This window comes from Phasianus colchicus, chromosome Z (assembly GCF_987193195.1).
Source record: "Phasianus colchicus chromosome Z, bPhaCol1.hap1.1, whole genome shotgun sequence".
Lineage (NCBI taxonomy): Eukaryota > Metazoa > Chordata > Aves > Galliformes > Phasianidae > Phasianus > Phasianus colchicus.
Genome location: NC_143476.1, coordinates 36,646,023 through 36,656,779, shown reverse-complemented (window position 1 = coordinate 36,656,779; position 10,757 = coordinate 36,646,023). Strand labels below are relative to the sequence as shown.

Sequence of the window (10,757 nt, the reverse complement as noted above, 5' to 3'; positions counted from 1 at the left end):
AGGGTTCTGCTACACAAGAGCCACAGTGGGATAGCTCTGCCCATTTTTGCAGATATTTTCTTACCAGATGTGTGAAAACTACATTCCTCCCTTCCCCTGGACAAAGCCAGACAACTGGATGTTACAGTACCAGGAAATACTGAATGGGAAATGGCACCTGAGGGAAAAGTAGGTACTGTACACCTGATTCTGAATAAATGGATACGGAGGAAAGGTGATGTTATCTGAACAATTCTTGTTCTAACAGATCCTCTCTGAAAAGAGCTCCACGGCTTGTAGGAAAAGAAACAAGCTTTCCTGTGCTGGAAACCATGGACATGGTGGTACCCACAACAATGATTTTATTTCACCATCAGCAAAGCATTTATCCCCAAAAAACTGTACACACGCGGCTGGCCAGGTTGTGGTGCAGCGCTAACTTTATGCTATGAAAAGTCTGTTGCTGTAGTGGTCAGGTTTGTCTTTCATCTGAGGAGGGCAACAAGGGACAGGCAGCACGGCCACATCATCAAATAGCAACTTTACTCCACGTTAATGCAGATATAATCTTTCTTCTTAAGTGCAAATTAAAAAGTATTCGCTAGAAACCAGCATCACTTGGGCTGCTGAGAAACAACATACAACTCAGTTCCTTACAAATACTGACAATTCTAAATCAGTACAGGTTTCCAAAGCAAGAACAGAGTTACGAACATGAAGGGGAAAAAATATTACCACTATTTAAAAATATCATTGCAAACTTCGAACACTCTTCAAAAACATATCTAGAAAAGATTGTTTTCCCTTTTTTTTTTTTTTTTTTTTTTCCTGCAGCTGAGGAGTGTCCATGCAAAACAATTTTGAGAAGAGCAGTGTTCTACCTGGGCACCAAAGAGGCCCAATTTTGTCCCACACAGCTCAGTAAAGTGCTCTCTTGTGCATCCTTTGAGAAAGAAAGTTCTCATTTAAAGTTTGGGAGGCCGAGGTTACAGATGGGGAAGGCAAAGCCTCGGTCAATCCATTCTGAGGTCAGAGAAGAAGGAGAGAAGCTAACAGTACTCTGCCTTTCATAGCTCATGGACAAGAGGCTGCAAGGGAGGAGCAAATATGAGAAGCAGAGGTGGGTGCTGGATGAAATGCTGCCCCTGGAAGCCACAGGAGTTTAACGCAGACTTCAGAGGCAGCGTTTCATTCTTTACAGGTAATGAACACTAGCCCTACTGTAGAGTCTCAACAACACCAGGTAACAGATCTCCACACATGACATAAGTGAAGCTTTTCACTTCCTGTGCTGGTGGTTTTTCAGTAATTGCTTTGAAGGACAATGGGGATCTGAGTAACATTCTTTTGCTGACTGAAAGGGAAATAAAAGCATCTTGCCCTCAACATTTTTTTTTATGTTTATGCACACTTAGAAACATTCTAGGGCAGATCATCAAGAGGTATTTACTGACAAAATACTAACTAATAATAAGCTCAAAAGAGTAAAAGTAACATTAATGGGGAACAGAACTTAAGGCATTTTTTATTTTGGCCAGGAATGATGCATGCTACAGAATCTTCATTTTCCCACTTGGTTTTCAGACCACTGCACTTTTTTTTTTTGTTTTACATGGCACTTCGTAGTTGATGTTTTTACAATTTAGTTTAGATTTTCAAGCGTTTTCTTCAATACAAATGCCTTTTCCCGTAGCTCAGATCTGCTGTCTGATGCCATTGTAGATAAAGAGTGGATAAGGTGCTCTCTGCTTTCTGGTTTCAGACTTTCCCACTGTTTAGACTCTGTGTAGAAAGAGAACGACATGATAAGAATACTGGCATGTCAAGAGTCCACACCAACAAACAGTCCCCATCCCCACACAGGCTGAAGGAGCACTCACTTACATGTCACTCACAGTGACCATGCTTGGTCCAGCCTGAACAGTCTACTTTAGATACAACTTTATCCACAATTGCTTCAAACTGTCTTCAAGTTTTTCCAGTCAACAAACAGCTGACTGGGAAAAAATCTAAGTCCTAATACATCCCTAAATCTCCCAGAACAGAAGATAATTCTCTCTCTCCTCTTCCAGGTCACATGGCCACATGCTTTTCTTTACCCAACAGCAATTCTCCCACACGGCAAGAACAGAGTCTCACCTTGCAGTCTGGTGAGCAGTAGCTGTATCACAGACAAAGCTTCTGTTCTGACGGATGTGTAGCTTTTGTTTTCTAAGGGATTTAAAAACAGAAACAACAACAAGACAAAAACAACTGAACTCACAGCCAAAGGAACACCACCTGTACACAGAGCAGTCACCACCACAGTCTGAAGACTGCTCATAGCATTAGCTCATTCACACTGCCAGACTGCAGCGCTACCCTGTCAGACACCTCTCAATTGCAGAAAGTGACCAAAGAGAGGCTAACAGGTCCCCTAAGCCCTGTGTATCATCCTCCCAGTAACACAGGTCTACTGCTCCTTGAACATGTTGAACGGCAGCAAGGTTCAAATATCTGCAATTTGATGATAAACAACCTCTGTGCATCACAGACCTTTTCTTTGCTAAATTTTAAGGGCTATAAATCACCCGGATTTTAACAGTATTTAGTGATGGTACACAAGCACAAGAGGAATTAACTTCCCTGAGAACAGCATCTTGTACTACACCATTTTTAGCAGCTACCGCAGAGCAAGGCAGGATGAGGTGCTATCTCTGGCAGCCTATACTTATTCTGCATTTTCTCTGCTAGCCAGCGACCAAAGGAGAAATATATTAACATGCAATTCATTATCAACCTTAAGCTGTGCAAAATCCACTTACCTAAAGAATGGGTGATAGATGAACAGGTTTCCAACAGTATTTCTGTTAATGCTCCAGGGTCTGCATGCTCCTCCTCAAACAGCACCAACCTGTCAAATGCAGAAGCAGTCACTCTGTATCACTAGGAAAGAGATCTGCTCTACCTTCCTCTGAGAATCACTGCATGTCTTTCATAATGTAACAGTTTGAAGCAGTAAAGAAATGTAACTGAAGCGAATGGCAGAAATGAGAATTACCTCTGAAAGTAGGCGTTCATAGCTTGCAGCACTCCAAGCTGCACTTTCCATGTGCTCAGTTTCAGATGGTCACACATTAACTTGCAAAACTCCTGGCGATAGCAACCTACAGAAAAATCAAGGAATTATGTTACTGTTCACAACAACTGGTCACAACAGGGAAAGGCAGAAGGCATCACCTCCTGCCCTGTCTCCTACATATTCCTTATCCTGTACTCAAGTTACATCACCCAAGATTTGTAGCATAGGATCAAGTCAACACTGCAACAAATGGTTCCAGAAACCTGCACCCACCAAGGCAGGGCACCACACTCACTAAGAAACACTGGAAGAAAAGCAGCCTCTTTCTGCCCCACTAACAAAAGCACCCTGTTTTTTTTTCCCAACATATCCACAAATCTTCTCAAAAGCTTCCCTGCACCAAATTTCAAAGTCCCTCTCTCCACCCCCTCCTCCTTTGAAGGGGAGGGATTTCAGAGCTCACTGTCAGATGACTCACGCTGCGTCTCCGGGCTCCTTGGCCAGGCTTTGCCCAGGGTCTCGAAGGCACAGAGCAGGGACTCCATCTGCACCTCCCTCTCTCTTGCATCCTCATCTTCTTCGTCAAGCTTTGGTAAACTTGCACTCACATTCTCAACAGAGTTCTGCAGAGGTGAGGAATACATGACAGATAGGGAACAAGGGCAGGCTGACCACGCACTTCAGTTCAACCAATCTTCCCTTACAGCCAGTGCAGCCAGTCCCTACACCCAGCCAGAATCCCCGTAAGGCCTCCTTGGCTACCAGCTGCTCCAGAACTGCTGGCAATCTGCAGAAGTGCATGGAAAGCCTTCATGGCCCTATACCCAAACAACTCCTGGTGCTGAGAGTCTGAATCACAGAGCTGTAAAGCACTGCAAAAGCTCAAGGGAAGCACATTATACAGCTTCCCAGGAGTGGCCTGCTGCCTGTAGAGCCAGGAAATTAACTTTTTAATGCAGTACTGATACAATGCTGGACACCACAGGACAGATTCTGCCTAAGGGATTACTGGGCTAATTTAGAATTTTGGGAGCACAGCTGCAACCTTCCTAGGCTCACAAACAGTTTGGTAGTTAGCCCTAACAAGGATCTAGCTGAGCGCGGTGTCCTCCTCGTACTGCTTTCGTAGAAATCTGGCATGCCTTTAACCTCATCAGCCTGACCGTTTGCTACTTTGTTGTTTTGAAAGAGAGAAAATCCAAGAAGTTGAACCATCACCTTCTTTATCATGGGGAAGATGATATCTGCCAGCTCCTGGAACCGGTCTTCCTTTGTTGCCTGCAGCACTGCAGCCATGCAGCTTAGTGCCACCATCTTGTACTTCAGGTTCTCTTTCCGACACTCTTTCAGTACAGCCTGGACAACATCACTGACACTGGGCTGGCCAGGCACCGACTTCTGCAGCTCTGTACTGTAACACCAATACACACAGAGATGCATTAGACTCTTATTAGCCCCAAACACAACTTTTTCCAGAGATCACAAGCAATTCCCACATTAAGGCATTGGGCTGCCTACCAACAGTAACTAGAACTACATTCCCACATTCTTCTTCACTGTTACCCTGTCTGTCCTGCCTGAATTTCCTCCCTGCTTTTCCATACATATTTTCAATGCACTTTTTTTCCCCCTTCTTCTTCCTCTTTCTCTCTTTTCCCCTTTAAGGTGCTAATCCTTCCCCTTAGTCTCTTTTTTCTTTTTAACAATTCTGGCCTTTCAACATCCTCCTCGTTGTCCTAAATCAACTGTTAGCTCCTTGTGAAGCACTGTTTGTGCCTCTCAGCCCTCAGCAGTGACCACATACAAACAGGAGTGGAAACTCCCCACATGTCGATGCTGTTCAGAACTTGCAGAAGAGCAGGGAGACGCAGTCTTCCATGCACCGCAACCCTATGTGGAAACCACCTTTTTGACATCCCAGATCCCCAGAGTACCACTTTTTTCAAGATACTCACTTGCAGGCAGAGACAACACTGGTGATAGCCTTTAACAGCTCCTCCTGCAGTGAAAAAACAGATGTCACTGAGAAACACTTCACAGCCAAACAGTGCAGTCCTGCTGTGCAAGAACATCCTTTGCACTTTGCCAGAGGTACTGGGGACACACATCTGTGACTCCAGCCTAAAGAAGCAACGTCTTGCACCTTACATTTCTCCTATGCTGCTGCAGAGGCCACAGAGGCTTTGCTCTGAACAGCAGTGTAAATGGGCCTTTCTGCACCTGTGAGCATAAGCTAGTCCCATTTAAAACTAAAATATGGTGCAGCAGAACTCTAAAGTTGCAAACGCTAAACTGGGAGGAGCTGCTGAATCTCCCACCACGGCTGAGAGATGTTGCAGAGATACTGATAAACGGGAGTGCTGGGCAAATCACCAACCCCACGAGAATTAGTAAGCGCTGGATTCTGCACTAAGTGCAGGGCAAACACTAGACTCTCTAAACCTGATTTCCTGTATGTTGTCCTCTGTAACAAAGAACACTGAACTTCCTGCTTCAAGACCAAGTGCTGGATTAACACTTGCAAAGTGACAGTTCCTTTTTACCTTCCCAATCCATGTTCTCCCTGGCAGGCCCTGCAGCAACGCAGTCAGCACTATCCCCAGATGTGGAGGTACAAGGGAGCCGGTCTGTTTGGCAATTGATGCCATGGCAGCTGCTCCCTGAGCTTTCATCTTCCAGGACTGGGACTGCAAAGCCTTCTGTGTAATGGCTATCAGCTCCTGCATATACAGCCTGATGCCACCCTGAGTACCTGCATAACAAAATAAAACCATAATTTTGTCAAAAAATGAACAAATAACCTCATCTTACTTAAAAAAAAGAAAAAAAAAAATAGGGGAGTAGGCAATTAAAGATTCCTGTACGTTTTTTCTTGTTTTGTTTTACAGAAACAGTATACTAGTAATTCATACTTCAGGCAGTGCAGCAAAGAATTCTTCCCAGGTTTATTGAAGACTGGTTCCATCTTCTCAATAAACCTTCTTGCAAACAAAAGCTTTAGACTTTTGTACCTAGATAAAAAGCCATCCATGTGGCAGACACTGTGCACTGTGTCAGTTCATTTCACCTTCAAAGAAAGGTAACTGGAAAAACCTTCAGCCCTTTCTTTTACTGACTAGATCTGAAATCAAGCCAGAGAAGGAATGAACAAAACCAATTTCACCATGCATCCATATCTTCCTCTAGAAAGCACAGCAAACAGCCCTTGTGATTCTGTAGTTACATTCACTGAAGTAAAACCACCGACATCACCAGAGGACCAGACAAGATCTCTAGTGCCAGAAGAAGGCTGAAATTCCCTCAAATTCAGAGTGTGCAGCAATCCTAAAGACCATCATGGAAAGTTCCAAAGGTGTTCAGTTACCTATAACATAAGGGCTGCATTACAGCAGCATTAAGAGCCTCATGATCATAAAATGGTTCTCCTGATTGTCTCTGTGCATCATCAGCTATTGACAATACCAATTATTTCAAATAGCCACAGAGAAGTGAACCTGCCCAAGTTCTTATAGAACATCTTCAGGACAGTAGGAAACAAAAATATGGTAAGAGATGTGGGAAACTTAAGAATTTCCTATAACCAAAACGGATTTCCAAAAAGCATATTATTTCACGTCCCAAATCCACTAGAAAGCTTTTGCCTCTCCTAATGCAACTTACCAGGTACATTTTCCTGCCAAACTTCCGCCCACAGAGTAGAATCATCTTTTTCTCCTTTTTCTTCATCAAGAACTTCATGCATGCCAAGAAAAGCCAATGGCAACACCTGTTTGGCATGGTTCTTCACTACATCCGGACTGTAGCGCCCCACAGCATGTACAGTTAAAGCACAGCCTGTCCTGTACACTGGCTCTGAAAGAGCAAAATAAGTGTGTTACAACTGGGAGGCAAGTTTTTTTTAGTTTGACAGCTTGGTCAGCCTCTCAGTAAAGAGAGGAATGTAGATCACAATGCATGGAAATTATTCAAGTAGTGAAGGCAAACATCACAATATAGAAATGTTTCTTTACCAACTTCTGTCAGCATCAAGAACTTTTTTCTATATATTCTGTAACTGAATATCCAAGAAAAAACAAACCTTCCTTTTCCATGTACCAGCTGCTGAGCTTGTGCAGTAACTTCTCCGTGCTACTGTCCCGAGAAGTCTGTAACAGAAAAGAGACCACTCAAACAGTTGGAAAGAACAAAACAATAACAAGTAAAAAGCCTAAGACTATCTCAAACCCCTACTCACCCGGACTAGATGCCCCATGGCAAAAGCAAAAGACTTCTGTATCACACTGTTGCGATCAGTCAGACCAGCAAGTAAAGCACTCATAAGTTTGCCTGTTGGAAGAGTTCACTTTGTCAGATGTATCAAGTTTTTATTGCTGTGACAAGAATTAGAACTGCCTGTGTTTCATTAGATTATACGCATTTACACATTCTCACTCTTCACATGTTTGCTGGGTTATACATGCATTTCTTCCATGTTTACTCAAGTGCACAGCGTAATGCAGCTCTTGGTGGCAACAAAGTTCAGCCAATGCTGATTTTTTGCCACCGTTGGCCTGCAAATATTGACTGATAATGCTTCTCCAACATGAGCACCCCAGCTTATCAACTATTGAGTTCTTTTTCTACTTTGCAGCAAAAAGGAGTCCATTGTATTGCTAAATCACAACAAATTCTCAATGTAAACAGAAAATTAAGATCCACAGGACCTAAGTCCTTTATGGTTCTCCTGTAGCTCAAAAAAAAAAAACAAGTGCTTACTTACAGCACTACACTAACACAAACATTGTTACTACGCTGCAAAAAGGTCGAGAGACAAATTTCCATCTGCTCCTCCTGGGTACTGGGGAACTCTTTCATCTTTTCCTCTCAGCCTCTTCCAGGTTGGAGATGAATCCAACATCCCATTGGTTTAATCTAGTATCCCTATCTCACACATGACAACTTCAAACAACTCTGAGGAAAGTACAAAAAATGGATCATTCTTGTGATAAAAAAAAAATATCAAAGGTGAATAGGGAAGCAAAGCTACCTACAAAGCAGCAACCAAAAACGCTTAAAACTTGAAACTAGAAACAAACCCTACCTGAATAAGGTGTTAGGTCCTGGGGACACTGTGTGGTTAGTGAGACAATTACACTGGCACAGCCTCCCTGGAAGATTGCAGGAGAAAACAAAAGATATGAAACTATATTAGCAGCCGATTATCTCTGTTTATATTTGCTGAAGTACATGTCTATTAAAATCCCAGGTGTACCTTTGTGCCCAGGCCTACTCCACTTTTTATTAGTTCACACAGTCGAGGAACCAGCTCACCCAGAACAGAAACATCCAAGTACTGCAAGCTCTAGAAAAAGGGAAGAGAAAAAAATAAAATAATGAATGTGACAGACTTCAGCTGATCTGAAGAAAGCATCCTGTACCACACAGAGATTGTATTGTCCCAGGCCTGTGGAGAGGTGACCCTGCTGAAATTACTGGTTACTGGAATCAATATATTCCTGCACTCAGGCTTTTTCAAAAGCTGAAAGTATTACACAAGGAAGAATTCCTTAAGGACTGAAAAGAAGAGGTGCAAAGGGGTGCCTATCTTAGGACAAAACCAAACATTTGTCTTGATTGCCTGAAAGCCTGAAGCAGTAACATGGCCTGACTAGACAATGAAATGGCAATAGTCAAGCTTTTATACAGGAGAAGGCAAACAGGTGGAAAGAGCCACAAAAGTTTGAGAGATATGATTGGTATAACTTCTAATCACTTGTACACATGATGCTTGTGAGCAAACAAGTCTCATGTTACCAGTACTGTGCAGTGCTGTCTGCAGAGGGGAGATGCACCTCCTAGCAAATTCAAAGATCATGCATTGACTGGAGCTAACCTTCTCTGAGCTTTTGAGTCAGGTATCCTAACAATTTCCCCTACTGTCCAGTATGGTGAAGGGAGAAAGGAATAACCCACTACATCATTTACAAGGATACAGTTCACCATCTTCCAGTCTGCCCCAGAACATACAGGAATATAGAAGGTTGCTCACAAACCAGAACATTTTTATGGTACTCCAGGGAAGATGTACTATCCCATCCTTTCACTAACAAATCTCAAACACTGACAAGAACATCACAACTGTCCTGAAGGAGCAGAGGTATAGCCAGGAAGAGAGACAGCAGCAGCTGTTCCAGCCTGCAGGGCATCCATGAGTACACTTTTATATGGAACCTTTCATCCCTAACCACTTCACACACTATTTATAGAAAGCACACCACCTGACACCAAAATGCAGCTCCCTCTGGCACAGAGGTCCAACAATTCCAAATGCTGCTACATGCAGGAGAACTTGCTGTTGTTATTTTTCCACAAGTGAAGAGAATAGCTCTGTAGGTTGCACTTCTCCAAAGCTTGCTCAGTGCTCACACCCTTGCCTGCTCTCATGTCTCAGGCTGCATGAAGTGTCCAAGCAGAAAACAGGGAGTTCTTTTCTTCAGAAACAGATAGGTTGCTACCTGGAAACCAGAAAGACCTACCAAACCCTACAGCACAGTGCCTCAGCATCAGGAACTCCTCCAGCAGCAAACTATAGTAACAAACACCAGCTACAGACAGTACTTTCATTGACAATGGCATTTTTTTTAAACATCCCCACCATCTAAAGCACAGCCAATGTCCAAGTGAGCTTATCTAAGGCAACACAAGGCAAGGACTAGTCAGCATTTATGTCTGAAGAACAATAACTATCGTCTGAGGCTAGGTGTGCAGCTTTTTTATTGAACCGTAGGCCAGAGATGAAAAGAAATGGCAAAAAGCAAAATGCAGAATCAGCTGAGCTCGCATCCAAGTAAAAGCATTTGTAAGAAATCCTCTTCAAAGAAGGTAGGTTCTCAGGTGGAAAAACATTCTCTCTGATTCTGAGTGGAACCACAGCCATTTACAGCTGAGGGGGAAGCGCAAGCTGAGACTATAGGATAAGACAAATGTGAAAAAGATGAACAGACATCCACACAAGGAGATAATAAAACAAAGCCTGAAGAGAAATTCCATAAATGCTCCTACTTCCATTTCCAGTCTTCTTCCATCACATATCTTAAACTGGAAACTTTTTGAATCAAACAATTACCAAGTTAATGGTTTCCATCATGGGAGATGACTTGACAGCACTAAGTCTGGCACTATCCATTGCAGTCTAAAGAAAAGAAAAGAACAAGAAAATGTTAATTCAACCTGAAAGGCCAACATTAGGTGTAACTCACTGTCTCTTAAATTCAAGCCAAAAATCCATTTCAGATATATCCAGGCAAAAAATGATTACTTCTATAAACTGTGAATGCTTTCTCTTCCAGAGACAGCTGGATGTTGTAGCTGGAGTACAGGAGGTACACTATATAATTCTGATATGATGGACAGACAAAAATGGGGAAAAAAACAGAAAATACTTACTCTGTCCTATTGTTCACTACGTTATAATTGACAGTAGAGCAAAATTTGCTCCCTTCTTCTTCCCACAATAAAAGTAGCTGAATTTGCTCCTGAACAGTAGGGTTCCAGTTACTTCCCCAAAAGGCTGTGACTGATTAATATGGTTCTTTGAGATAGATTAAAAGGATGCTACTGAAACACCCAGCTCCAGCCTGTAGTGCTACAGCATGCCTTCTAATTTACGTTACAAGAAGTCATCATGCAATTAAACCCCTAGGAAAAGGAGTAGCAAAGTCTGACAATACAGTTGCAT

At 42.8% G+C, this 10,757-nt stretch overlaps 1 protein-coding gene across 3 annotated transcripts in view; it reads right to left on the bottom strand.

The window, feature by feature from the left end:
- Positions 1–774: 774 nt before the first annotated feature.
- The window catches only part of ECPAS (Ecm29 proteasome adaptor and scaffold), a 57,182-nt gene continuing 47,199 nt past the window's right edge, over positions 775–10,757 (bottom strand). For all 3 annotated transcript variants that reach the window (XM_031608345.2, XM_031608344.2, XM_090132366.1), the window contains exons 36-49: positions 10,146–10,211; positions 8,292–8,381; positions 8,121–8,187; positions 7,275–7,366; positions 7,119–7,185; positions 6,701–6,892; positions 5,584–5,792; positions 4,996–5,039; positions 4,259–4,451; positions 3,519–3,663; positions 3,020–3,125; positions 2,784–2,872; positions 2,119–2,190; positions 775–1,761 (exon numbers count right to left, since the gene is read on the bottom strand). In XM_031608345.2, the coding sequence (XP_031464205.2) occupies positions 1,622–1,761; positions 2,119–2,190; positions 2,784–2,872; positions 3,020–3,125; positions 3,519–3,663; positions 4,259–4,451; positions 4,996–5,039; positions 5,584–5,792; positions 6,701–6,892; positions 7,119–7,185; positions 7,275–7,366; positions 8,121–8,187; positions 8,292–8,381; positions 10,146–10,211 (1,572 nt within the window). In that variant the 3' untranslated portion in view covers positions 775–1,621. The remainder of the gene's footprint in view (positions 1,762–2,118; positions 2,191–2,783; positions 2,873–3,019; positions 3,126–3,518; positions 3,664–4,258; positions 4,452–4,995; positions 5,040–5,583; positions 5,793–6,700; positions 6,893–7,118; positions 7,186–7,274; positions 7,367–8,120; positions 8,188–8,291; positions 8,382–10,145; positions 10,212–10,757) is intronic.